We start from the raw sequence: 27,566 nt of genomic DNA on the forward strand, positions 1-27,566 counted from the left end.
TCTGCGCCCCCGAGCCCATTTTTTACTAGTCTTCTGCCTCTCTTCCTTTTCCCTCTCTCCCCTCCTCCTCCACATCTTTCTCTTCTTCCGCCTCCTGTTCCTCTGTCGCAGTTTGGATCCTACGGGCCCCCTATGCGCCGCGCCCTTGGGTCCCCGGAACCGCCCGGGCTGGGGGTGCTGCTGCGCGGTGAGACTTCCGCGGGCGGCGGGCGGAGAGCGGGACTAGACTGCGAAAGCCAAGGGGGCGGGGAAGGGGAAGCCCCCGCCCTCGCGGGCGCGGTAAGCTGCTGCGCACGTGCCCGTGCTCCCGTGGTTGTGGGGGAGGTGCCCAGTGGGCTCGGGATTTCCTGGCGGCGCCACCGCGCGCCTCGCCCCCAACGCCCGCCACCTGTGCCCTGGGCCGCCTTCCCTGACGCCAGCGGCCGGTGGGCGCGCGTGCTGGGTGCTGCCCAGCAACCAAAGGCCATGCGGGGCTCGTCCCTCAGATGCCGGTGACCTTGACTGAAGTCACCTGCCTTCTCTAGCTTCCAGTCCTTTAAAACGAGGGTTTGGACCCGGTGCCTTCTGAAGCCGGTGCTTCACTGAGTAAGCAAGTGAAGGGGGGGTGTGTGGGGGGGGTGGTGGGGGCGGGGGGTGGGGGTGGGAGGAGGGAGGGGCGGTGTTGCAGGCTCTCCAGAGCCAGGTCCAGGCAGAGGTCGCGCCCAGCACTGACGGTCGGTCCCAATCCGCAGACTCCCGAGGGCGATCCAAACCGCCTAAGCATCCCGAGTCGAGCACCCGCGCCTGCGTTCCTGAGTCATCCAGCGCCCTGCAGCGTTTTTCATGCACATGGTCCGAATATATCAGACTGCAGAGAGAGGCTGTATTGTAACTGGCCAGCTTATAATACTCTAAATAATAATATAAAAGGTAGTTTTATATTTAACAAATATTGCTCACTGACAGTGTGCCCGGAACCAAAGCCTATTGTTTCATTGAATGTACACACCCTTGGGACTGGAATGAGTAGAAAACATTGTTATTCCTGTTTTACAGATGGAGAAACTGAGACTCTTGACTATCAGTAAGTGGCTAAGTCAGAATTTAAATCAGGCTTTGTCTGATATCAAATCCAGTTGGATTTTCTACTCTAATCGGTTTTTCTCATTAAACTTCAGACTTAACGTTTCCCATCATAGACCTTACCCATTTTTAATTGCTTATTCATTGGAAAGGGAGCTTCGTTCGGATTTAAGGTAATCAAAGAAAAAATTCAGTCAGCCAAATCTAATGACTTTTTTTCTGTTCCACGCATTTGAAAACAAATCACACCAAGGCCTGAGGATCTTAAACCTCGTTGTGTAGAAAGAAGGAAACACACTATTTTATTATAATCAACAAACTAAACCGTGTGTAGAGAGAGACAGCCAGGTGATGGAAACTCATTAGGTTCAGAAACCAGATTGTGCACGCGGTTCTGAGAGACAGCCAAGCGACCTCACGCAAGACCCTCTTTGGGGCTTAGTTTTCTTACCTAAAAAACCAGGGTTGAAGATCACCTCTCAGGGTGTTAAAAGGACATGTGCCAGCTTCGAACCCGCCTGGGTACAATGGAGAACGAGCGCCACCTAGCGGGAATCCCTCTGGGGTTATACGTACCTTTTATAGGGAGGTACTGGAATAAGCAGTATACAAAACGGACTGTCTTGCTTCTAGTTTCGTGTACACAGTCTTGCGCTGCCAGGGATCTAATAGCGGAGATGTTTTATTTTAAAAAACTCACCCAGGCATGGTCAGCACCTCCACTGAAGACTCACCTCGCTCCAGGGCCAAGGGGGAGGGACTGGAGCAGGACGCAGGTGTGTTGGGATCAATTTTAGAACGGAGGCTGCAGAAAGCCCTGGCCCACCTCCTACGCTATCCTGCATTCCACCTTGCTGGTCTGCAGGCTGCTTGCTGTGAGTGTATAACCAAAGCTCTCGCTGGATGATCATTTAGGGCACAGGCATCCCTGTGTGTTTTATTGGCGCCATAGAAATTTTTTTTGTTTGTTTTGTTTGTTTTTTGTTTTTGAGATGGAGTCTCGCTCTTGTCACCCAGGTTGGAGTGCAATGGCGCAATCTCGGCTCACTGCAACCTCCGTCTCCTGGGTGCAAGCGATTCTCCTGCCTCAGCCTCCCGAGTAACTGGGATTACAGGTGCCCGCCACCACGCTCGGCTAATTTTTGTATTTTTAGCAGAGATGGGGTTTCACCATGTTTGCCAGGCTAGTCTCAAACTCCTGACCTCAGGTGATCCGCCCACCTCAGCCTCCCAAAATGTTGAGATTACAGGCATGAGCCCCTGCGCCCGGCTAGGAGTGTTTTTTTAGAAACTAACTTATTCATGATACAAACTGAGGTATTTCACCCTAAAGATCAGAAATTTCAGGCACTCAAAACAAACCTCAGTTTCACTCTCTCGCCCAAGCTGGAGTGAAGTGGCACAATCTCGACTCACTGCAACCTCTGCCTCCTGGGTTCAAGCGATTCTCCTGCCTCAGACTCCTGAGTATCTGGGACCACGGCATGCACCACTATGCCCGGCTAATTTTTGTATTTTTAGTAGAGAAGGGGTTTTACTACGTTGGCCAGACTGGTCTCGGACTCCTGACCTCAAGTGATCTGCCCGCCTCAGCCTCCCAAAGTGCTGGGATTACAGCCACCACACCTGGAAGGGTTTTGTTTTCTTATTTAGGTTGTCTGTTTGACAGTGGGTGGATGGCAGTTGTATTCGGAGGCTTGAGGAGGAGAGCAGGGGCAGGAGCCAGCTTCAGTAGATAAAGAGAAACATGCTATGGTCAATTGCTTGTGCTGAGTTTCAGATGCTTGTGAAACAAAACGAAAGTCTTCTGGATTTATTATATATTTTTTTTTCTAAGATACTATTCTGAAAGCCCCTGCTGTGCTAAGCCAAGTTCTCCTTGGGAAATTTCCAGCTAGTTCTTATTTTGTGTCAGGCATTATTCTAGGATCTGTAGTTCAAGGTCTTGTAAACTCCTACTCTCAACAGGCTACATTCTGTTGGAAGAACACCTATAAATAGACAAATGCCTAAACAAAACAATGAAAAAAACATCAGGCAGTAATAAATACTGTGAAGAAAATTTAAAAAGAGTGATGTCAGCTGACATCATACTGAATGGGCAAATGCTGGAAGCATTCTACTTGAAAATCAGCATAAGACAAGGATGCCCTCTCTCACCTCTCCTATTTAACATAGTATTGGAAGTCCTGGCCAGGGTGATCAGGCAATAGAAAGAGAGGGCATCCAAATAGGAAGGGAGGAAGTCAAACTATCCCTGTTTGCGGACAACATGATTCCATATTTAGAAAACCCCGTAATCTCTGCCCAAAATTCTTTCAGCTCATAAACAACTTTGGCAAAGTCTCAGGATACAAAATTAATGTACCAAAATCACTAGCATTCCTATACGCCAACAACAGCCAAGCCGAGAGCCAAATCAGGAATGTAATCCCACTCACAGTTGCCACAAAAGAATAAAATACCTAGGAATACAGCTAACTAGGTAGCTGAAAGATCTCTATGATGAGAACCACAAAACACTGCTCAAAGAAATGAGAGAGGACACAAACAAATGGAAAAACATTCCATGCTCGTGGATAGGAAGAATCAATAGCATTAAAATGGTTATACTGCCAAAAGCAATTTCTAGATTCAATGCTATTCCAATTAAACTATCATGAGATTCTTCACAGAACTAGAAAAAACTATTTTAAAATTCATATAGAACCAAAAAAGAGCCTGAATAGTCAAGGCGATCCTAGGCAAAAAGAACAAAACTGGAGGCATCATACTAACTGACTTGAAGCTAACCTACAGGGCTACAGTAACCAAAACAGTGTGGTGGTGGTACAAAAACAAGACATATAGACCAATGGAACAGAATAGAGAGCCCAGTAATAAGGCCACACACCTACAATCATCTGATCATCAACAAAGCAGATAAAAATGAGCAATGGGGAAAGAACGCCCTATTCAATAAGTAGTGCTGGGATAACTGGCTAGCCATATACAGAGAATTAAAATTGGACCCCTCCCTTACACCACATACAAACATCAACTCAATATGGATTAAAGACTTAAATGTAAAACCCAAAATATAAAAGCCCTGGAAGAAAACTAGGCAATACAGTTTTGGACATAGGAATGGTCAAAGATTTCATGATGAAGATGCCAAAAGCAATTACAAGCAAAAATTAACAAATGGGATCTAATTAAACTTAAGAGCTTATGTGCAGCAAAAGAAACATCAACAGAATAAATAAAACAACAGAGTAAAGAAACAACAGAGTAAATCCTACAGAATGGGAGAGAATATTTGGAAAGTATGCATCTGACAAAAGTCTAATATCCAGCATATATAAGGAAATTAGACAAATTTACAAGCAAAAAACAAACAACTCCATTGAAAAGTGGGCAAAGGACATGAACAGACACTTTTCAAAAGAAGACATACATGCAACCAACAAGTGTATGAAGAAAAGCTCAGTATCACTTATCATTAGAGAAATGCAAATCAAACTCACAATGAGATAACATCTCACGCCAGTCATAATGGCTATTATTAGTCAAAAAATAACAGAAGCTGGAGACTTATATGCTGTTGGTGGGAGTGTAAATTAGTTCAACCACTGTGGAAAGCAGTGTGGGGATTCTTCAAAGAGCTAAAAAGAGATTTACCATTCGACCCAGCAATCCCATTACTGGGTATATACCCAAAGAAATATAGAAATTGTTCTGACATAAAGGCACATGGACCTATATGTTCTTTCCTTATTAAACACTAATTCTTTCCCTATTAAACACTAGTTCATTGTTGCACTACTCACAATAGTATGAATATGGACATGAATATAGGCAGGAATAGACATGAAATCAACCTAAATGCCCATCAATTATAGAATGGACAAGAAAATAATACATATACACCATGGAATACTACACAGCCATGAAAAAGAACAAGGTTATGTGCTTTGTGGGAACATAGATGGAGCTGGAGGCCATTATCCTTAGCAAACTAATACAGGAACAGAAAACCAAATATTGCGTGTTCTTACTTATAAGTGAGTGCTAAATGATGAGAACACATGTGCACAAAGAGGGGAACAATAGATACTGTGGCCTACTTGATGGTGGAGGGTGGGAGGAGAGAGAGGATCAGGAAGAATACCTATTGGGTACTAGGCTTAATATGTGGGTGATGGATTTGTGTACAAACTCCTGTGACATGAATTTACCTATATAACAGACCTGCACATGTACCCCTGTGTGTAAAAGAAAAGTTAAAAATGAAAATAGAAACAAAAAACAGAGTGATATGATAGAGGGTGACTTGAGGCTACTTTTCATGGGTGAGATTCAAATCTGAAAGAGATACTTTGTGAAGACTGAGAAAGATTTTCAGAGACAGGAAGAAATAGTGCAATAAACATTAGGTAGGAATTTCCATTATGGGCTGAAAGTGTTCTCCTTAAAGTGATAGATTGAGATCTTAATCCCCAGTGTGATGGGATTAGGATATAAGGCTTTCAGGATATAATCAGGTCATAAAGGTGAAGCTCTCATGAATGGGATTAGTGCCCTCACCAGAAGAGACAAGGGAGAGCTTGCTTCCTCCCTCTCTCCCCCATCTATCTGTTTCTCCCTGTCTCTGTCTCTCTCCTTTTCTCTGCCTTGTGAGTATACAATAAGAAAGTGTCTGTCTCCAAACACTGGATCTACCAGCACCTTGATCTTGGACTTCCCAGCCTCCAGAACTGCGAGAAATAAATGTTAAGACTCCAGTCTATGGTGTGCTTATTGTAGCAACCCTAGCTGACTAAGATGCAGTCATAGTGTGCTCACAGACATAACAGCTTGCTCCTGTGGCCAGAGGACAGTGGGAGAGAGGCAGAGTGATGAGAGTTGGAGTCCAAGATCAAGCAGGGTTTTTAAGCCTCGGTGAAGGGCATGAACTTTATTCTAAGTATATGGGAGACCATGGAAAATTGTACGCAAAAGGGAACCAGACTATGATTTACATTTTTAAAAATTACATTGGCTTTTCTATGACAAGATGATTGTGGGGTGAAATAAAGGAAAATCAGGAAGACAAACTAGAAGCTAGTACAAGAGTCCAAACAAGAGATTACGGTGGCTTGGATTAAGTAGTACTGGAGATGGAGGGAATGGCCAGAATTGCCACCTAGTTTGGCAGTATTCTTTTTAAAATACTCTAAAAGTAAAAACAAAAAACAAAAAACAAAAAAAAAAACACATATAAAAAATTTATCATTTTAACCATTTTTAAGTGTGCAGATCAGAAACATTAAGTACATTGTTGTGCAACCATCACTGCCATCCATCCCCATAACGTTTTCATCTTACAAAACCAAAATTCTTTCCCTATTAAACACTAACTGCCCATTTCCCCCTCTCCCCAGACCCTGGCAACCACTATGTCTCTATGAATTTGACTACTGTAAGTACTTCATATGAATAGAATCACAGAATATTTGTCCTATTGTGATTGGCTCATTTCATTTATCATGATGTTTTCAAGGTTCATCCATGTTGTAGCATGTGTCAGAATTTCCTTCCATTTTAGAGCTGAATAATATTCCATTCTCTATGTATGCCACATTTTGTTTACCCAGTCATCTGTCAATGGGCACGTGTGGCTTTCACATTTCAGCTGGTGTACATAATGCTGCAATGAACACAGGTGTACAGATACCCTTTGAGACCCTGCTTTCATCTGTGTGTGTGTGTATACCCAGAAATGCAATTGCTTGATCATACAATAATTCTGTTTAATTTTTTGAGGAACTACCATATGATTTTTCACAGCAGCTGCACCATTTAGCATTCCCATCAGCAGTGCACAAGGATTCCATTTCTCCACATCCTCGCCAACACTTACTATTTTATATTTTTTTAGTTGTAGGAGAAAAACATATGACATAAAATTTACCATCTTAACAATTGTTAAGTGTACATCTCAGTGGGGTCGAACCTATTCAAATTGTTGTGGAACAGATCTCTAGAACTTTTTCATTTTGCAAAAACTGAAACTCTATACTCATTGAACAGCAACTCCTTATTTTGCTCTCACCCCAGCCCCTAGCCACCACTAAACTTATACTTTCTGTTTGCATAAGTTTGACTACTTTAGATACTTCATACGCATGAAATCATATAGTATTTATATTTTTATGACTGGTTTATTTCAGTTAGCATAATGCCCTCAAGGTTCATTCATAATGTAGCATAAACGTGGCAGGATTTCTTTCTTTTTGAACGCTGAATAATATTCTATTGTGTGTATATACCACATTTTCTTTACTCACTTTATTCACTCGTTCATCCATTTGAGTTGAATTAATGCCCCTTCTACTTCTTGGCTGTTCTGAATAATGCTACAATAAAAATGTGTGTGAAAATAACTCTTAGAGATCCTGCTTAATGTTCTTCTGGATATGTACTCAGAAATGGAATTGCTAGATCATATAATTTTATTTTTAATTTTTTGAGAAACCTCCATACTGTTTTTATAATGGCTGCATCATTTTACATTCCCATTTACAGTGCAAAAGGATTTTAATTTCTCTACTTCCTCACCAATACTTGTTATTTTCTGTTTTTGTGGTAGCAGCCATTCTAATCATTATGAAGAGCATCTCACTGTGGTTTTGATTTGCATTTCCCTAATGGCTGGTGATGGTGAGCATCTTTTCATGTACTTATTGGCTACTTGTATATCTTCTTTGGAGAAATGTCTATTCAAGTACTTTGCTCATTTTTGAATTTGGTTGTTTCTTATTTTGTTGTTGAGATTCAGGAATTCTTCGTATATTCTGGATGTTGATCCTTTATTAAATACATGGTTTGCAAATTCTTTTCTCCCATTCTGTGAGTTGTCAGTATTCTTGAAGGACTTGATAGATGAGATGGAGATGAGGGAAAGAGTCCTTCACTCTAGGAGATCCGAGGTATCTCCTGAATTTGAGCTTAGGAGATTGGGTGAGTAGTGGTGCTATTGATCTAGGTAGGAAAGACCTGAAAATACTTGGTGGGAGAAAGGGTGGGAGGCAGATGTTCAGTTTGGAATGTATTACATCTGAGATGCTTATTAGACATCCATTTGGAGGTGTAAAATAATCAGCAGTGAAAATGACATTTCAAGAAAACTTCAATGCTAGAAATAGAAATCTGGGAGTGCTAAGATGATAGGTGATATTGATAGAATTGGATGGGGTCACCCAGGAAAATGATTGTAACCTGGCCAGAGTGAACTACAAGTGCAGCAATCAGGGCCTTTCGACATTTACAGATTTATTAGCAGAGGGACATTCACCCAAAGGAACTAGGAAGCAATCATTAGTTTTGTAGGAAGAATCAGGGGAGGTTGGAACTTGAGGAAGCTGAGACAGGAAAATGTTGCCATAAGGAGAGAATGATCAGTTGTAAAATGTGCTGTGGTCAAGCAATGTGTTAGAGAAATGGCCCTTGGGTTTGGTAAAATGGACGTTATTGGTCACCTTGATAGAAACCATCTTGCAGAGTGAAGGGAGTACATCAGATTGGAGTGCACTGAGGAGAACATAGTAGAGGTAGAAGCAGAGTTAGTCAATACAGGTAACGCTTTAAAGAATTTGGCATGAAGAGGAGCAAAGCAGTGAGATGGAAGATGGAGGGGATCCTGCATCTAGATATTTATTTTTAGATAGAAGATACTATAATATGCTGTTATACATGTTAATGTAAGTAAGCCATGAGAGAGTGACTATTCATAATCCAAGACAGAAGAGAAAATTGCAGTAGCAAAATCCTTGAGAAGGTAAGAGATTGCTCTTTTTAAATGACGTACTTTGAAAAACTGCCAGATGAATTGATATACCTTCAGGTTTTTTTTGTTTTTTTTTTTTTGTTTTTTTGTTGTTGTTGTTGGGAGGGGGCGTGCGGACAGAGTCTCACTCTGTCGCCCAGGCTGGAGTGCAGTGGCAGGATCTCGGCTCACTGCAAGCTCTGCCTCCTGGGTTCACGCCATTCTCCTGCCTCAGCCTCCCGAGTAGCTGGGACTACAGGCGCCCGCCACCTTGCCTGGCTAATTTTTTGTATTTTTAGTAGAGACGGGGTTTCACCGTGTTAGCCAGGGTGGTCTCGATCTCCTGACCTCGTGATCCGCCCACCTCGGCCTCCCAAAGTGCTGGGATTACAGGCGTGAGCCACTGCGCCCGGCCTGATATACCTTCAAGTTTACTAATTCTTTTTTCTGCCATCTCTAATTTGCTATTAAGTGTGATAAGAACCTATTTTCAAGGAAACTTTATATAAATAACGTATGAGTAATGTAGATATATTTATAAATATGTAAATAAATGGAGCACAATTAATCTCTTGCAATATGTAATTTAAACTTATAAATAAAGCAAACTGAAGGAGGCAGTTTGTGCCTGTAATCCCAGCTACTCAGGAAGCTGAGGCGAGAGGATATCTTGAGGCCAGGAATTGGATACTAGTCTGGGCAACAGAGCAAGACCCCATCTCTAAAAAAAATAAAAATTAGCCAGACATGGTGGTCTGTGTCTATAGTCCCAGATACTTGGGAGGCTAAGATGGGAGGATTTCATGAGTCCAGGAAGTTGAGGCTGCAGTGAGCTATGATCCCACCATTGTACTCCAGTCTGGATGACAGAGTGAGACCCCCAACTCTAAAAAGAAAAACAAAATGCAGATGAAACAATGTTTGGGGCTGGGTGTGGTGACTCACGCTTGTAATCCCTGAACATTGGGAGGATTGCCTGCAGTCAGGAATTTGAGACCAGCCTGGGTAACATAGCGAGACCCTAAATCTAAAAAAAAAAAAAATTAGCCGGGCATGGTGGCACATGCCGTTAGTCCCAGCTACTTGGGAGACTAAGATTAGAGGATCCCTTGAGCCCAGGAGGCTGCAGTGAGCTAAGATAAAGCAATGGCACTCTAGTCTGGGTGACAGAGTAAGACCCTATCTCAAAAATAAATAAATAAATAAATAAAACAGTGTTTACAAACTCTAGCTGGCTACAGTGTGATGCTGAAGGCTCTGGACATGAAGTTGGTTATTTGTTATAAGGACACATTGACAAGGGCTACAGAGATGTTACCGAATGCTAGCTCCAACCTGGACCTTCCTTTGACATGATTAGCCAGATTAAAAGGGAACTGACACAACAGAAATGCACACCTAAGTTCATCAAAAGACATATGCCAGAATGTTCATAGCCTCATTTTTTGGACAGTAGCTCCAAACCTAGAAATTAGGCAAATGCTCAACAGTGGAATGGATAAATCAAGTGTGGTATATTCACAGAATAGGATACTATATAGCAATGAGAAGAACCAGTCTACATCTACATGCAACCATATGATGGTAGTTTATAAATGCAATGTTTTAGATGACTCATTGTCACATCCCTAGGGCCTAGAATGGGCCTGGCACATGGTAGATTCTTAGCAAATATTTCTTAAATGAATGGTCTCATTTTACCCTCAACAACAACCCCATGAGATTAGCAGGGCAGCTATCAGAATTTCTGAAATGTAAAGAGGTCAAGTGATTTGCTCCCAGTCACCCCAATCATGGTCACTACGTTAGGATACCTGCTAAAACAGCTAGCTCTCTCTATAGTCCCGGATACTTGGGAGGCTAAGATGGGAGGATTTCATGAGTCCAGGAAGTTGAGGCTGCAGTGAGCTATGATCCCACCATTGTACTCCAGTCTGGATGACAGAGTGAGACCCCCAACTCTAAAAAGAAAAACAATGTGTTAACTCACCATCATTCTAAGTAACATTGCTGTTCCCTCAGCCTTTTAGCACAAATAGCGTATTTTAGTTTCTTTTGTTGTTGTTAAATCGTATTTTGGGACCTAACTTGGAGATGTTTATTTCCATTATGGGATATTTTGGACTGGGTTTTGAAAAAGAAAGGGCCAGAGGGCTGTGCTTTCAGAGAAAAAGGCTTAAGGTAAGGGCAGAAAGCTCACTGGAGAGATTTATGTCGAGGAATTTGCAGCAAACTCTGTCATTTCATCTGAGTAAGTGTGGCTAGAAACAGGAAGGGAAAAACAGGATATTGTGGTAACGCACGGGCTTAATGGAATGTCAGATGAACAGATGGGTTGGAGCTGTCCTGGGAACTGTCAAAGGAGGAAGTCTAAGGAGCCTTCAGAGGAATCCTTACACAAATGCAGGTGAAGTGGGGATGGGGACGTGTGTTTCCTGTAAAGTCAAAAAGAGTTGTGAGTGAAGCATCAAAAGGACAAGCAAAGGCATCTCTGTCCAAGTCATCTCTCTAAAGTCAATCCGCATTCAGGTCAGAAGGAAGTAGGGGCCCAGTAGGTTCCCATCAATTTACTTTTAGGAATTGGAAATGATCACTTATATCCTTTGACACTCTGTCAGTGTTTACTGGGAAATAATTTTTTGAAGAGCCGGAGAATCCCAAAATGACAAGGATGAAATTAACATCAATGTTCAAAGAAGGAAAGGGAAGCTCTTCTTGAATATTTGGTTTTGGCTGAAAAAAAAGTCAGTTTAACTATTTTAAGTAAGACTCGTTGAAGACTGACAAGTTGGTGTCTTCAAATAAGAACAACTAGTTTTGGAAAGGATAACTTTATTAGCCTGTTTCACACTGCTATAAAGATACTACCAGAAACTGGGTAATTGATAAAGGAAAGAGCTTTAGTTGACTCACAGTTCTGCATGACTGGGGAGGCCTCAGGAATCTTACAATCACGGCAGAATGGGAGGCAGGCATGTTTTATGTGACAGCAGGCGTGAGAGGGCGTGTGTAGGAGGAACTGTCACACACTTATAAAACCATCAGATCTCATGAGAACTCACGCACTATTATGAGAACAGCATGGGGGGAAACCACCTCCATGATCCAATCACCTCCCACCAGGTTCTTCCCTTGACACGTGGGGATTATGGGGATTACAATTTTAGATGAGATTTGGGTGGGGACACAGAGCCAAACCATATCAATGACATTTTTAAAACAGCATTGAACAAATTCTACTAGTGGTCATAGGGAATGCATTAACTAAAAGCTAATTGGGAAGCTGATCCTTCAGATGTAAACTGAGCAAATGAGGACACAAATGATTTCTGGAGGATTTGGAAAATATATTTGGAGTTTCCAGTTTAGATAGCATGGCAATATTAGGTACTTACAATGACCCTACTGCAGCAAAACACCCAGATGCTGGATTAATTACATACTTGAATTGCATACTTAATGTGCACTGCTGGGTTTACTAAAGAATAAGCGATATCCACTAGCCAAAGATTGTTCTTTTCTTTCCTTTTTTTTTTTTAGATGGAGTCTTTCTCTGTCACCAGGCTGGAGTGCAGTAGCATGATCTAGGCTCACTGCAAACTCTGCCTCCCAGGTTCAAGCAATCTCCTGCCTCAGCCTCCCAAGTAGTAGCTGGGACTACAGGCGCACGCCACCACGCCTGGTTACTTTTCGTATTTTTAGTAGAGATGGTGTTTCACCATGTTGGCCAGGATGGTCTCGATCTCTTGACCTCGTTATCCGTCCATCTCGGCCTCCCAAAGTGCTGGGATTACAGGCGTGAGCCACCGCGCCCAGCCACCACAGGTTGTTCTTGTTATATTGAAGTTGAAATATGTATTGAAAGATGGGATAGATGAGAAGAGTCAGAATTGTGGTTGTGCTGATTGTTAAGCTGTTGTCTCTTAACTCCAAACTCTTCTATATTCTGCTTTGTGGTGCTAGGATTGGGATTTTGCAAGCCAGATTTCTCCCTAGCTAGCAGGCCCACTGTTAAGTTCAGTCAATAGGGGATGCTAACCGAAGTCCAGAAGGCCGAGGTTGAAAAGAGGTCTTATTTCTTGTTTGGTTACTCTTTTGTTACCATCACTCCAGCAATACTTCTTTATCTCAGTAATGGTAGATGATGGCAGTGGCACTTGGTTCCAGTTTCCAAGTTTCCACCCACTCTCCTAGGACAAGCCACGTTGTCCTCTCTCAAAGATACCAGAACTATCTGGGTAGCATCTCTCCTCAGGTTCTAAATCCCAGCCCTGCATGGCTTCTCCTTCAAACTTCTAATAACCTCAATTTTTGTCTTTCTGTTCTCCAAGCCTGGAGATAGTCCTGGTTGCTTTCAGAAATAACTCTGTATTATATCAGTGTTACCTTTTTCCCTCTTAGTTCTCTAATAGCTGTTTAACTAGTTCCCATTAAATTATTATCTTAGTCCATTTTGTGCTGCTATAATAGAATACCACAGACTGGGTAATGTGGAAAGAACAGAGATTTACTTATTGTTCCTGGAGGCTGGGAAGTTCAAGATCAAAGGGTTGGCATCTGTCAAGGACCTCTTTGCTGAGTCATCTCTTGATGGAAAGTGGGAGGCAGAAAGGAAAGAGAGCATGAGCTAGCAAGAGGGGGCTGAACTCACTTTTATAACAAACCCACTCTCACAATAACGAAACTACTTCCATGTTAATGACATTAGTCCATTGCCCTCATGACTTAATCACCTCTTAAATGTCCCACCTCTCAACACTGTTGCATTGGGGATTAAGTTCCCAACATATGAACTTTGGGGGACACATTAAAATAAACAGCAGTTATTTATTCAAATAGCTGGTGCAGTTTCTAATAACTAACTGGACCGTAACTGAAACAAGGTCCAAAATTTATTTCCTATAATATGGTAACATGAATATAGTTAGAATCAGGCCTTGCATCCAATACCAGGGGCACACCCCTCTGAAAGAAAGGTGACCTTTAGTTTCGAATCCTTGTAAACTTGCTAATAATGATAGACTTCCAGGAAAACAGCTAATGGTGTTTACTAGGAGGAGAGTTGGCACTTATGAAATACTTTTAGCAAGATATACCTGGTCTATCCAGAATTGCTTATGGCAACAAAAAACCAAATAAAATCCCTTAGAATCTATTGATATGTGGGACATGGCTCCCTGGAAAATATCACACAAGTTATGTAGCCATCTGAATACAGAAGTTCCATGACTGAAACGACTTTCTTCTAAGTAATGGAGCTGCAGAATTTTTTTTTTTTTTTTTTTTTTTTTTTTTTTTTTTGAGACCTCATGTGTTAATCTAGGCACATGTGTCCTGATGAGAAAGGGCCTGGGAATAAGTTGGCTAGCCTGGACCTGTGTGCTTCACTTGTGTCTAGCACAAGTGTCTAGCACATACTTATATCCTTGAAATTATTTGTAAAGCTTGATGCTGGGTAAGATCTCTGATTCAAGAGTCTGATTTAACAGTTGATCCTTTATGGTATTGCATAGACCTTTGCTCAGAATGCTATAGGTGCTTCTGAGCACTGTCTGATTTAACAGTTGATCCTTTATGGTATTGCATAGACCTTTGCTCAGAATGCTATAGGTGCTTCAGCAAAATACAGGAGTACACAAGCAAGAGGAAGACATAGGATACAGGTATTAGGAGATCCAATGGGAAGAGAAGTGAAGGGTAACCCCAGGACAATGGTTAGAGGATGAGGTGGCAGCCAGTTCAGACTGCAGCAGGAGGACTCAAGAAACAGGTGGAGAGTTGTCTTCAGCAAGATGCCTTCTGGCTTCGGACCATCTTTTAAAATCTAGGGGTACATGGGAGAGTGTGACCTAGATTCTTTTATATACTTGGCTTGCTGCCAAAGCTCTTCATTTCCTCTTTATCTACTAAATGTGAGGCAAAACATTAAAACTTTTAGAATATCTATTTGATCTTTTGAGTCTTTAGGACTCAAAAAAAGCTGGCCACAAGACTAAATTTATATCAATTACATTAAAAATAAAAACTGTTCATCAAAAAGTACCATAAAGAAAGTGAAAACATAAGCCGTGTGTGTGTGTGTGTGTGTGTGTGTGTGTGTGTGTGTGTTTGGGGGAGAGAGATGTTTGCAACACATATATGTGAAGGATTAATATCCTGAATATATAAAGATATATAAAGAACTCCTAAAAGTTGATAAGAAAAACACAAATAACCAAATGGAAAAATAGACAAAAACCATCAACAGGCATTTCACAGAAGAGGAAATAAGGTTGGAAAATAAGCACATGAAAGCATGCTCAATCTTCTTGTAACCAATGCAAATAAAGGCCACAATGAGATATATTATCCCTACTAGACAGGCGAAAAGCAAGAAGTCCTGTACTACTCAATGTCAGAAAGAGAAGTAATTTTTACACAGTACTGGTATGAGTACAATATGATACAAGCATCTGGGAAAAATTTTGGCATTATTTTCTAAAACTGAAAAGATGCTTATCCTAGGAATTAGCAGTTGTACTGTGAAGCAGAAAGCTGTACATATCTTAGTGCAAAGAATGGATACAAGTGTAAAGATATATTAATTCCCTAGCTTCAAAGTAGCTGAGTAGTCTGCTTTTCTGGTTAACAGGCTGATACTCTCTTTAGGCAGCAACCAACCTGGTCCTTCCACTTACATCCTGTGCCTACAAATACCACTTTCTATATGTACAACAAAATTCATAAGTTTAGGAAACTCTACCATAGAGAAACTTCATAAAAATGTTTAAAATAAAGCAAATAAATCTGTGAATAACCCAAGGACCAGTAAGAGGTGAATGGCTTAGTATACTGAGATAATGTATATTCCTTCAATGGAATACTATACAGCAGTGAAAATGAATCCAACTCGAGCTATACATATTAACATAGATGAATTTTAAAACATAATGTAGAAGACAAAAGCAAGTCTCAAATGATCCATAGAATGATTCTATTTGGAAAGCAAAAAAAATAAAAAATAAAAAAATAAAAAAATAAAACTGAATATACTGTTAGGGATATATACGTATGTAGTAAAACTGATAAACAGCTATAAAATAATAAACCTTTATTTAGAATGATGGTAATCTTGAGGGGGAAAAAGAGTGGTACAATTGGGATAAGGAATGGACATGTTTTAAAAGGGCAAAAGGGTGGATATGTAAAATCTCATTTTTGTAAAAAAGAATCTACTATTTCATTAATTCAAAGGCATGCTTTTTTTCCCTATATTTTAACAGCTCTGAAGTTAGAATGTGTCTTGAAATTGCTATTGAATGAGTTACAATTATGATATAGTTGTCATTGCCATGCTTCATGTTGTTCCTAACTATTCACATATCACTTCAACTGAATTATGTATATCATTGGTTCTAGATCCTTTGATTTCAAACACCATTTAAAGTTTTTTTAAAAGGTTGGAGTATGACTTGGCATCAAAACAGTTACTATATATTCGGAAGGGCACAGGAACCAAGGACTGAAAAATACATTTTATATCAATGAGGCAAATATTCAGTGTTGGAAAAGAGAAATAACTGATTCTATGTTTCCTCAGAAAGCAACAACCAAGTGCTTTCTGTGACTTAAGAAAGGAAGATATCTACAAGTAGGTGATGTTGTTATATTTTGTTCCTGACACATGTGCAAAGAATTGCCTCATACATGACAAATCATACAGCTAAAGGTGGAGAAATCACCACATTCTTTGTAATTGAGGAGAGACATTTTAAAGCAACAAGCTAATATAACTGATTCATGCATGCCATTAAGAACATCATTAATTTTTGTGTTATGGCGTTTCTCTTTCCTAATAGTATACAAAGTAATGGTGCATGGACATTTTATAGTCAATAGCATTTTAGATTCAATGATTTGTAGTATATGAGTTTTGAGTATAGGTAAATAGAAAAAGACCTGGAAGAATTACACATCAGACTGTTAATAGTGATATCTGACTTTGGGATTACCAGTGATTTTTTTCCTCTTTATTGTTTATTTTTAATTTTCTACAATAGAAACATTGCTCATATAATAAAGAAAAATTAAGATTTTATAACATTTGTTTTGTTTTGTTTTTTTGAGATGGAGTCTCCCTCTGTCTCCCAGGCTGTAGTGCAGTGGAGCAATCTCAGCTCACCGCAACCTCTGCCTCCTGGGTTCAAGCAATCCTCCCATCTTAGCCTCCCAGGTAGCTGGAATTACAGACATGCACAACCACGCCTGGCTAATTTTTGTATTTTCAGTAGAAACGGGGTTTTCGCATGTTGACCAGGCTGGTCTCGAACTCCTGACCTCAAGTGATCCGCTCGCCTTGGCTTCCCAAAGTACTGGGATTGCAGGCGTGAGCCACCATGCCCACTGCTATTTTTCTTTTCTTTCTTTTTTTTTTTTTTTTAAAATCAAACATACTTCAAGAGAATGTCAAGGGAAAGCTGTTTCCACTTAGATCTGTTGTGGGCACTAGCTAGGTGAATGAAGTGGAGGAAATCTTTGAACAAGATCTTGGTTCTAATACTAGTTATGCTTCATATGTGTGTTCTTAAGCAAGTTATGTAATGGCCCTGTGCTTAAATTCTCCCAACTATGACATTGGGTGTATGATACTCTTTCACAGGGCTATTCTGAAACTCTTCAGGGTTTTCAAAGTTTTGTGCAACATCAGTTTCCATGGGCGTTAAATTAAGTTTCTGAGTGTGTGGTTTAGGGAAAGAAAGCAGGTACTCTAAAGGTTTAATAATAACCTTGGAAAATTCTAGGTTCAACAAATTAACCTGATTCCTCTCATAATTTCTTAGAATTTATATTTGTTACTGTGCACAATGAACTTCCAAGAAGGGCTATTGTGTGAGGAAGCATCTCTTGGAACTACTGTTTTGTGTAATGCCAAGATATAGTATTATCTGTATCTTCCTCCAGGAAGTTTCTGAAAGGTTGACTTAGTAGTAAAAATGGCATCCATTATTGTCTCCAGTCGTCCCTGCTCGTCAGCTTCCAAAATACTCTCTTTAGGTTCCAACCTTGCTTGAAACTCCATTTTAGACTTTTAAAAGTAAACTCCCTTCATCTGCCAGGAGTTAGTCCTTTGTCCTGCTTCTCTAAGGAAGGTATTCTTCTCCCACTTGCTGTCCTGTGGCACTGCTAGTGCAGCCCAGCTGTTTGCTTCATGTGGTTGTGCCCTTGAGACTTGAGCCAACATTGGAGTCCCTAGTGTTGGGCAGAGTAGTAGCTCAACAAATGTGTCCTTTCCCAGCACAGCAGTTTCAGTGGGAAAAGTGCTGGTTCTAGAACTATTTTCTTCCCCTGAGAACAGTATCTGTCAGTGTATTCTGAAAAGTATCTTGTTCTTGATTTAATCATACAAAGATGGCTACACAGTAATCTTAGTAAATATCAGGTGCTGTTGTACAAATGATAAACAAGACATCCCCCCCCCCAAAAAAAAAATAATAAATAAAAAAGCAAACTTTTCTAGCATTTCTTCTAGTTAGAACTATCTTCCTCTGACCTCAAATCACTTAGGTTTTAATCACTGACAGAGATGTTTGGGGAAAAGCTCTGATATATTATGGTCCTAAGAGCAGTGAGCCTGCTGTTGAGGTGGAAAGATCAATACCTTCCTCCTATGGGCTTTCATATAAATAACTCTGGCCTGGGGGTTAGAAGACAAAGTGTTCAGTCTGTGTTGCCACCAGCTCGCCATGAGATCTCATTGGGAAGAGGAGTGTCACCTGATGACCATTCCTAATTGGCGTGGTTATGGTAAACCTGTTAGTAGACTCTAGTATTTAAGTAAAGTCTAGGTGGCAGGGGTCAAGTGGTACCACCCTGAGGAAAGAGGCCTGAAGTAGGCAGGGAAGGATTGTGGTTGTGGATGACCAACTTCAACTGAAGAGGAACCAGCCATCATTTTGAGTCACATTGTCCTCAGTCACAGGGCGCTCTGCTGCCTTCACTAAGTCTTGTGTGATCCTCCTAGCCTTGTCTCAGCTCTGGGATGGGAAAGCAGGTGGGCTCTTGTTCAGGTTGCTTATGGAGAAGCAGTGAGGCAGTGGCAGTGGTAACCAAGCCAAGGCCTGGGAAATGTCAAATTTGGAGATGGTCTGCAAGTGCTTCTCAGTGAGTTAGTGGAAACTACTGGATTTTAGGCTGGATATTTTTTTTGGAGTCAGGGACTGTCCTGTAAATTGCAGTATGTTTTGCATTCCTGACTTCCTTCCTTCTGCTCAATACTTTTAGTAGCATATCATTGTGATGACTAAGAATTGCTTCCACCTATTTCCGAAGTCTTGTATTAGAATCATTGGAAGGTATGTGGTTTAGCTGACTTCCCCATCATAAAATTCTTCACGTATTTCCACTATTTCCAGTTTTATCGAGAGGCAGCATTTCTGCACACTCCAACTACCCGGTCCCTATAGGGTCATGCCAACAGCAGCCATTACTAAACTGAGTAACATCAGTGTCACAGTAAGACTGCGTTTTCAGAATGCACTGCTGGTGAACCAGTCTAAAACTGACTGGTGCAAAGGCTATGACCAAAGGAATCAGGAACCTTGGAAACTAGTTCAGCTTCTACACTTTTACTTTTTACATTTTTTACTTGTATTTTGTATTTTAGATTTGGTTTTCTGTTCCTGCGTGCATTTACTTAGAATAATGGCCTGCAGCTGCATCAGTGTTGCTGTAAAGGACATGATTTCGTTCCTTTTTATGGCTACAGAGAATTCCATGGTGTGTACGCTCCACATTTCCTTTATCCAATCCACCGTTGACGGGCACCTAGGTTGATTCCTTGTCTTTGTTATTGTGAGTAGTGCTGTCATAAACATCTAAGTGCAGATGTCTTTTTGGAAGAACAATTTACTTTCCTTTGGGCATATACCTGGTAATGGGATTGCTGGGTCAAATGGTAATTCATTTTAACTTTTTGAGAAATCTCCAAACTGCTTTCCACAAGAACTGAACTAATTTACAGTCCTACCAACAGTGTATAAGAGTTCCCTTTTCTCACCAAGACCTGTTTTTTGACTTTTTAATAAAAGCCATTCTAACTGGTACCTCACTGTGGCTTTGATTTGCATTTCTTACTTTTAAGACAAATCACTTTAGATTTTTGAGCTTTGATTAAAAGTCATCCATATACATAAAAATGAGAAACTCTCATATTCCTTGTCTCTAAGGGCCTTTCTGGATCTAAAGTTCAGTTCTTCTAAGTTCAGTTCTACAGAGTTCAATTCTACGGAGTTCAGTTCTACCAAGTTCAGTTCTACTGAGAAACGCCATCACTGACTCAAATTTGAATGTGAACATGGAACGATATAGGTAAGACCAATTATTTAGAGAGAAGAAACGGTTTTCATGCAGACAAATTTTAAAACACACAAATAAAATTCTTACCACTCAAATTTTGGTAAACATTTTATAATTTATATATAAAATCTCAGTAAGAAACCATGTAAAATGACAGAAATATCCACCTGACATTAAGAGTCAAAATAAAAATAAAAAAAAAAACCCATACACACTGAATGTAAATTTTAATTATAAAACAAGAATATGAACAAAACATTTAAAAATAATCTCAATTATTTGGCAACTCATCACATCATTGCAAGAGACAAATTTGATCGTAAGAAGTTTAATCTTATGAAAAACTGAAGTTGGACAGTTTGCTCATATGAGAGTTAAAACATGTTTAAAAAAACACCTGGCAATAAAGCCAGTTTCTATACTGAAACAACTGTGTATAAAACAACATAAAATCCTGAAACTGGATAGACAGGAGGGACCTAATCTTGAATGCATTTCTCTTCACTGAAAAAGACAATATGGAAAGAGTATTGGTAGAAGCTTCAGAACAGCACAGAGCAGGGGAATGAACACCAGCAGAGAGGGTTTCTGCTGCAGGTGACTGACGCAACTTTACCTGAACCAGAACCTGTTTTATGTCAATGGGGCTGGTAGTAAAGTCACAGATGCAAGTATAATCTAAAAACGTTACATTCTTAAAAAACAGAGCCACGACTGTGAACAGAAAAGCAATGGAGAAACTTTCTTTAGCTAAACTACTTTACTTGGATACATGCGAGTTTCTGCCAGATCATATTAAGATAGTTACAGGGCAGGCAGAGTCCTAAAAAATTTTCTACTAATGACTGCATAGCATTTAAAACCCTTTTTTATTTAAAAAAAATAATAATAAAGTAAAATAAACAGATATATAGTAAAGTTCACAGATAAGTTTTCTCTGTAAAATAAATAGTGTTCATTGATTAGCATCATACATAGAGTAAAATACAACCTATTTTTACATGTTTATATACTATACACAGATTACCAGTAGGCAGCCTGGTGTCTGATGGGCTGGAGGGGTTTGCATTCATGATGTGTCACATTGGGAAATCCCAATTTTGAATGTTAAAATATACAACTACTTTGTTTTGAGTTCAGATACAAAGTAAACTTATTGTCCTTTATCTGAAATAAATGTACATAATATCTTCTATGAACAATAGTTTATAAAGCTGTTTAAAACATAACAAGAAAAAGCTTGCACCTAGGGACTTACAGCACATGCATATCTTTTTCCTGGTTAAAGAGAAGCCTATGGCCACCGAGGCATGTCTCTTTCCTCTCCACTGTGTTCCTCCATAAGCCTAGGGCAGCAGTGGTCAGGATTATCGCTTCGCTTTTTTCACAGGGGCTTCCTCCACCCTTTGCTGGCCTCTTGTTCGGGCCCCAGGAGGGCTGACTTCTCTCTTGCGCTTGATAGAAGGGGACAGCTGTGTCTTTGATCTGCATTAAGCAAAGTCAAGGCAATGGTGAGGTTTAAAAGCAGTTGCTTCAAATAACTTGGGAGTTCCTTAAAAAAATGGAAGAGTTTTGAACTTGACAGCTAAGAAAAGAAAAACCCAGTAAAATTTATACACGAAAAGGAGCTATTTCGCGAAGAGCTCGAGCTAACTGGTTCTTTGCTGTCAAACTCACACACAAACACAGGACACTGGAAGAGAAGTGTGAAGCCTGTGCTCTGGTTCCAGCTCTACCACACTCTAGGTGCTGATGGTGCTCAAGTCCACTTCCTTCTCTGGGCCCTAGTTCTTTCATCTATAAAACAAAGACATCAACAGTAGGTCCCACCAATATAGAAACTGTTCTAAGTTCAAACAATTAGCAAGAACACAGCAGGATTTCAACCTAGGTTGGACCAAGTGCAAAATCATACTTCGTAGCACAGGATTACAGAAAATAGCTGTGTTAAAAAAGCCACAAGAATTTCAGAAGAACATTCTAACCAATCTCCCTGTAACCAGCATACCCTGTTGATACAGTCTGTGATTAAAATTATTTGTTGGAAACTCCAATTAATCATGTTACTGTCCAGGAGATGTATGAAGTAGTTCCTCTTGGGTCTCCGATGCTTTCAGGAGAAAATCATCCAGAGCATAGAACACAGAGCCTTTTTTTTTTTTTTTTTTTTTTTTTGAGACAGAGTCTCACTCTGTTGCCCAGGCTGGAGTGCAGTGGCCGGATCTCAGCTCACTGCAAGCTCCGCCTCCCGGGTTTATGCCATTCTCCCACCTCAGCCTCCCGAGTAGCTGGGACTACAGGCGCCTGCCACCTCGCCCGGCTGGTTTTTTGTATTTTTTTAGCAGAGACGGGGTTTCACCGTGTTAGCCAGGATGGTCTAGATCTCCTGACCTTGTGATCCACCCGTCTCGGCCTCCCACACAGAGCCTTTTATAATTCTGCCTTCTACTTGTGCACCATCTGGGACTGTAGTCCTGCACCTTCCACATCACAGAGCAAGATGCCCTATCTTTGGAATCCCCCACAGAGAAATGCGACTTTATTGACATGAAGACTTTAGGTCTTTACCACAGCATTTATCATTGTAATTTATCTGCTGTGTTTCTACAAGTTACAATCAATATTTTGTAACTACAAGTTACAATCAATATTTTAAAACAAGATACTAATAGGACACAACAGAAAATACCACTTGTATCACATCTACTAAATTTGACTCATGAAAATTTTGTTTCAGTTACAGTAGCAGGAATGTGAGCACCAGCTGTATTGCAAAACATTCTGATAGTGGATTGTTGCCAAAAAAGTTTGAAAGTCTTATATACATATATCTCTCCCATTAGACCCAATGATTTTCTAGGGCAGCTGCTGAGATTTATTCATTTTTCTAACTCCAGTGCCTACAGAAATGCCCAAAACATGGCAAGCAGGCAGTAAATGTCCTGTCAATGAATAAAAGGCTTGGAAAACCAAAATTGCAAGAGACGGAGAAACGGGACTCTACTGATATGAAGACACGTCTTTCATTTATTGTTTGACAGCAAAAGTAAATAAACTCAAATTGAGTCAAAAATTGTTGCAGATGATGTGGTTCTGGCATGTGTTGACAATGACTGAAAATGTGTTTGTTGATAATCCATTTCAAACCGTTTCCATGGAAAGCCACCAGCCACTCAAGGAACACCTCTTCAGTAAAGGTGCCGTGCGCAGCATTGTGCTGGGGGCCAAATGGCAGCTAACAGAAGCTCTGAGTCAGGCTGCTTCTCCCCAGCCATGTGAGCTTCGTAGCTTATCCAGGCCCTTCCAGTTCACCCAGAATGTGGTCTGTGACCAGGGGCACTGGTCACTGAGGAGCTTGTTGGAAATGCCAACTCACAGGCCCCACCCTAGACTTACAGACCCTGGATCTGCATTTTACAAAGAGCCTCAAGTGATTCGACTGCATGTTCAATTTTGAGTAGTATGCATGCAAACCTTCCTGAGATTCTGTCCCTCACATATAAAATAGAAGTAACTGTTACAATTCACTCAATGAGAGTTAAATGAGAGCATATTTGTGAAAGTGCCTAGCGCTATAGTTTGCTTTCGTTTCTAGAACGTGGGGAAAACAGCACATACATGCAAGTATGCTGTGAAGATGAAAATGTGGTAAGAGGTCAAAACGGTTTTTGTGTACAGTGAAGAGTCTTTTACTTTGGAATATGATAATGTATAGAAAATATGACAAGTTCCTATCTGAAGAAAGAAAGCTAGAGCTCAGAGGGGTAAATAAAAGGAATATACCAAACCAATGCTATGTGGCATCTCAAGTGCCCAGTACTGACCAGAAGCGCAGCAAGAAGAAGAGATGAAAACAGGCTGAAGCAGGATGGAAAGGATCTGACTTACTGGAGGTGCTGGTGCACTCCTCACTAGCTCAAGCAAAGGCAAGAAAGGCAGGCTTAGGACCACCTGTGGGAGGCAGTAAGACTAGTAAGGCTGCAGTGAAAGGTGTAAGCTGGCAGGGGCTGTGCCTGAAAGAGGAAGCTTTATCACCTCATCACCTCTCCAATGCTCTACCTAGCACAGAACTGGTTCTGGGCTGTTATCTGCTTTACCACACTGCCTTGCCTTTGGTCTTGGCGGATGGGAGAAGGCAGATAAGGCTCACAGGTGTCAAGGGCAAGCCTGTGTGGCAATCCACTGCGGCAAGGCCAGACTGGCGGGGCCACAGAGACACCTTCTGCAGCCCTTCCCATTCTTCTTGGAAACCAATGATCCCCAAAAACAGTTATTTGGTGAGACAAAATCTTAGAGGAAATTAGGAAGAAAGCATTATTGCACCAAAAATAGTCTTAGGGGGTTAAAAATTACTTGAAGTGTAAGCAGGGACTTACCTTCCTAATGGGGGAGAGTTACTAACTTTTTCGCTGGTAGGTAACTTCTCTTTTGCTAATTTGTGGCGATTTCTAGGAGAAACTGTGTCTGGGCTGCCAAGTTTGGATGTTGCACGTGCAGATGGCTTGCTATGTTGCTTTCTGAAACAGATTATAGAAACACTGGGCAATGGTAGCACTGAATACTCCAGTCCCTGGAACTATTTAGGAAGTATGAGGCTCCTTGTGGGCAAGTCAGAACAATAGGAACTCAAATCAGAAAAATGGCTGGTTTTGCTGACCACTGCTGATAAGTCGATCTTAATGTCATCTACAACTACCTCTGCTTGTGTGACACTATCTTTGCTCTTACTGTGCGTGGTATTTTATTGTGATTTAGAAAAGAGATGTATCTGTGAAAAATAGAAAATATACTGGCTGACAAAATAAAGATTACAAAAGAGCTCATCAGGGTAGAATAAAGGGCCAAGATTAATGACAGTACAATTCACGAAGCTAAGTGTTAAGGCCCAAGTAGTCAATTGCACAAGAATTTGATAAGGAATTCTGATTAACCAGTAAAAACTCTGAAAAAGGAACTTGTTTAACTGGTGTGTTTTTCAATTTGAGGCTCAGTAATGAGGATGCACACTGAAGAAAAATATCCAGAAAATAAGGTAAAACAGTCCTCTTCTGGATTCATTAGACCACACTTGGTATACAGAGTTTGCTTCTTTCTCTTTCCTTCCTTTCCCTACCTTCCTTTCCTTCCTTTTTCTTTCCTTTCCTTTCTCTCTCTCTTTCTTTCTTTTGAGAAAGAGCCTCGCTCTGTCACCCAGGCTGGAGTGCAGTGCTACAATCTCTTTTCACTGCAACATCCACCTCCCGGGTTCAAGCAATTCTCCTGCCTTAGCTTCCCAAGTAGCTGGGATTATAGGAGTCTGCCATGACGCTCGGCTATTTTTTGTTCTTTTAGATGAGGTTTCACCATGTTGGCCAGGCTGGTCTTGAACTCCTGGCCTCAAGTGATCCACCAGCCTTGGACTCCCAAACTGCTGGGATTACAGGCGTGAGCCACAGTGCGTGGCCTCTTTTATTTTTTATTAATTTTTTTTTTTTTTTTTTAAGACACAGCGTCTTGTTATGTTGCTTAGGCTGGTCTTGAACTCCCAGCCTCAAGCAGTCTTCCTGCCTCAGCCTCCTGAGTAACTGGGATTACAGGCATGAGCCACTGCGCCCAGCTGCATATTTGCGTCTAAAAGAGGATAAAGGTCATTGAGGAGCACAAACAGGGATGATGACAGGGCTCAAGAAGCAAGCAGAGAAGACCTGGAAGCTGCCCTCAAATATGTAAGGGAAAATTAGACAGAAGGTTCTGAAAGTAGAACTAGAATCAAGAGTAGAAGCCATAGGGAGGCCGGCTTCTACTGAACACAAGTCAGAGAATGCTGAGGAGGATGTGGCCACTGAGGTCCATGCAAAAGCAGGAAGACCCTTTCAGAGGAGATGCAGGTGCAGTGACTCAGGCATGACTGGCTAGTGGTACTACATGATCACTAAGAGCCCACCCAACCCAGACAATTTGTGAAATTATGAAAACATCAGAGCCCTGGGACTGATCAACCAATGCCAAGGAATCCAAACTAGAGAGAAAAGAACTCATTTGAAAATCAAAAGTTTATATTATAAAGTGCATGAAGAAGAACTTTAATAATCCAAGTGATTACAGAATCAGATACATCAAATAAGATTTTTAAAGAATTTATAAAAGGCAAATCGGAGAGCAATTTCTAGACACTCACTAGACGGCTAGAAGGCCTATGGAACGTTCTCTGAGTTGAGCCCTACTTTCCACAACGGTTTTAGAGGGAAGCAGTAATTCTGGTGGGATGGATGCTATACCCAAATGCATGGGTTTTGGGCTCCAGCACCCTCACCCTCTCCTAGCAGCAGCAATTTGGATTCTGTGACTTCTTTTCTATTTATCTGAGTTGCTCCACCTAAAAAAACAAATATGAGACCACCTTATAACTTTCGCCGTGTGAGCTTCCAGAATCCTTTGGCTCTAAAATCTGATTCTTTGAGAAATCAAACCATGGCACAAATGGCTAATAATGTGTTAAGTTTGGAGGAATTAGAAACAAGTTGATTTTAAGTTTTTTTTTGAGATGGAGTCTCACTCTGTCACCCAGGCTGGAGTGCAATGGCGTGATCTCGGCTTACTGCAACCTCCGCCTCCCGAGTTCAACTGATTCTCCTGCCTCAGCCTCCCGAGTAGCTGGGATTACAGGCACATGCCACCACGCCTGGCTGATTTTTTATATTTTTAGTAGAGACAGGGTTTTACCATATTGACCAGGCTGGTCTCGAACTCCTGACCTCATGATCCGCTGGCCTCAGCCTCCCAAAGTGCTGGGATTACAGGTGTAAGCCACTGCACCCAGCCCTGATTTTAAGTCTTTATGTAAACACAAGATACTATCATATTATGGTGTTAGTGTTATTTTTGAAATAAATCTTCCTGAACTTTTTGATCTTGAATAATGAAATTAAATAAGATGATACCAAGATTAACACCTTATAAATCACATTAATTAAAAATTTAAAAAATATACATTTTTTCAGAGACAGAGTCTCACTGTCACCCAGGCTACAGTGCAGTGGTGTGATCACAGCTCACTGCAGCCTCAACCTCCTGGGCTCAAGCGATCCTCCCATTTCAGCCTCCCAAGCAGCTGGGACTACAGGCTCATGCCACCACGCCCAGCTAATTTTCAAGATTTTTTTGTAGAGATGGGGTCTCCCTGTGTTGCCCAGGCTGGTCTCAAACTCCTGGGCTCAAGTGATTCTCCCATCTTCGTCTCCCAGAGTGTTGGGATTACAAGCATGAGCTACCATGCTCAGCCTGGAAAATATTCATGTTTGGGAAAATTATTAACGGTTAGGATGAGACTACACAGTTATGTACCATTTCTCAAATGTGCCATGGGAAAAGGAATACTGGATGAACAGTTATAATGATATAGGCC

The 27,566-nt window shown here is 40.9% G+C and overlaps 1 protein-coding gene across 9 annotated transcripts in view; it reads right to left on the reverse strand.

Moving 5' to 3' along the window:
* Nucleotides 1-20,277: 20,277 nt before the first annotated feature.
* Nucleotides 20,278-27,566, reverse strand: part of BOD1L1 (biorientation of chromosomes in cell division 1 like 1) — a 59,183-nt gene continuing 51,894 nt past the window's right edge. For 4 of the 9 annotated variants that reach the window (XM_045392146.2, XM_005554493.4, XM_015450173.3 and 1 more), the window contains 2 exons: nt 24,559-24,699; nt 20,278-21,667 (listed from right to left, as the gene is read on the reverse strand). In XM_045392146.2, the coding sequence (XP_045248081.2) occupies nt 21,550-21,667; nt 24,559-24,699 (259 nt within the window). In that variant the 3' untranslated portion in view covers nt 20,278-21,549. Of the gene's footprint in view, nt 21,668-24,558; nt 24,700-26,384; nt 26,538-27,566 lie in introns of those variants that run through there. The other 5 variants (XR_012434671.1, XM_074039433.1, XM_074039432.1 and 2 more) reach the window with 2 other exon arrangements.

Source organism: Macaca fascicularis, chromosome 5, assembly GCF_037993035.2.
Source record: "Macaca fascicularis isolate 582-1 chromosome 5, T2T-MFA8v1.1".
In the NCBI taxonomy this organism is placed as follows: Eukaryota; Metazoa; Chordata; class Mammalia; order Primates; family Cercopithecidae; genus Macaca; species Macaca fascicularis.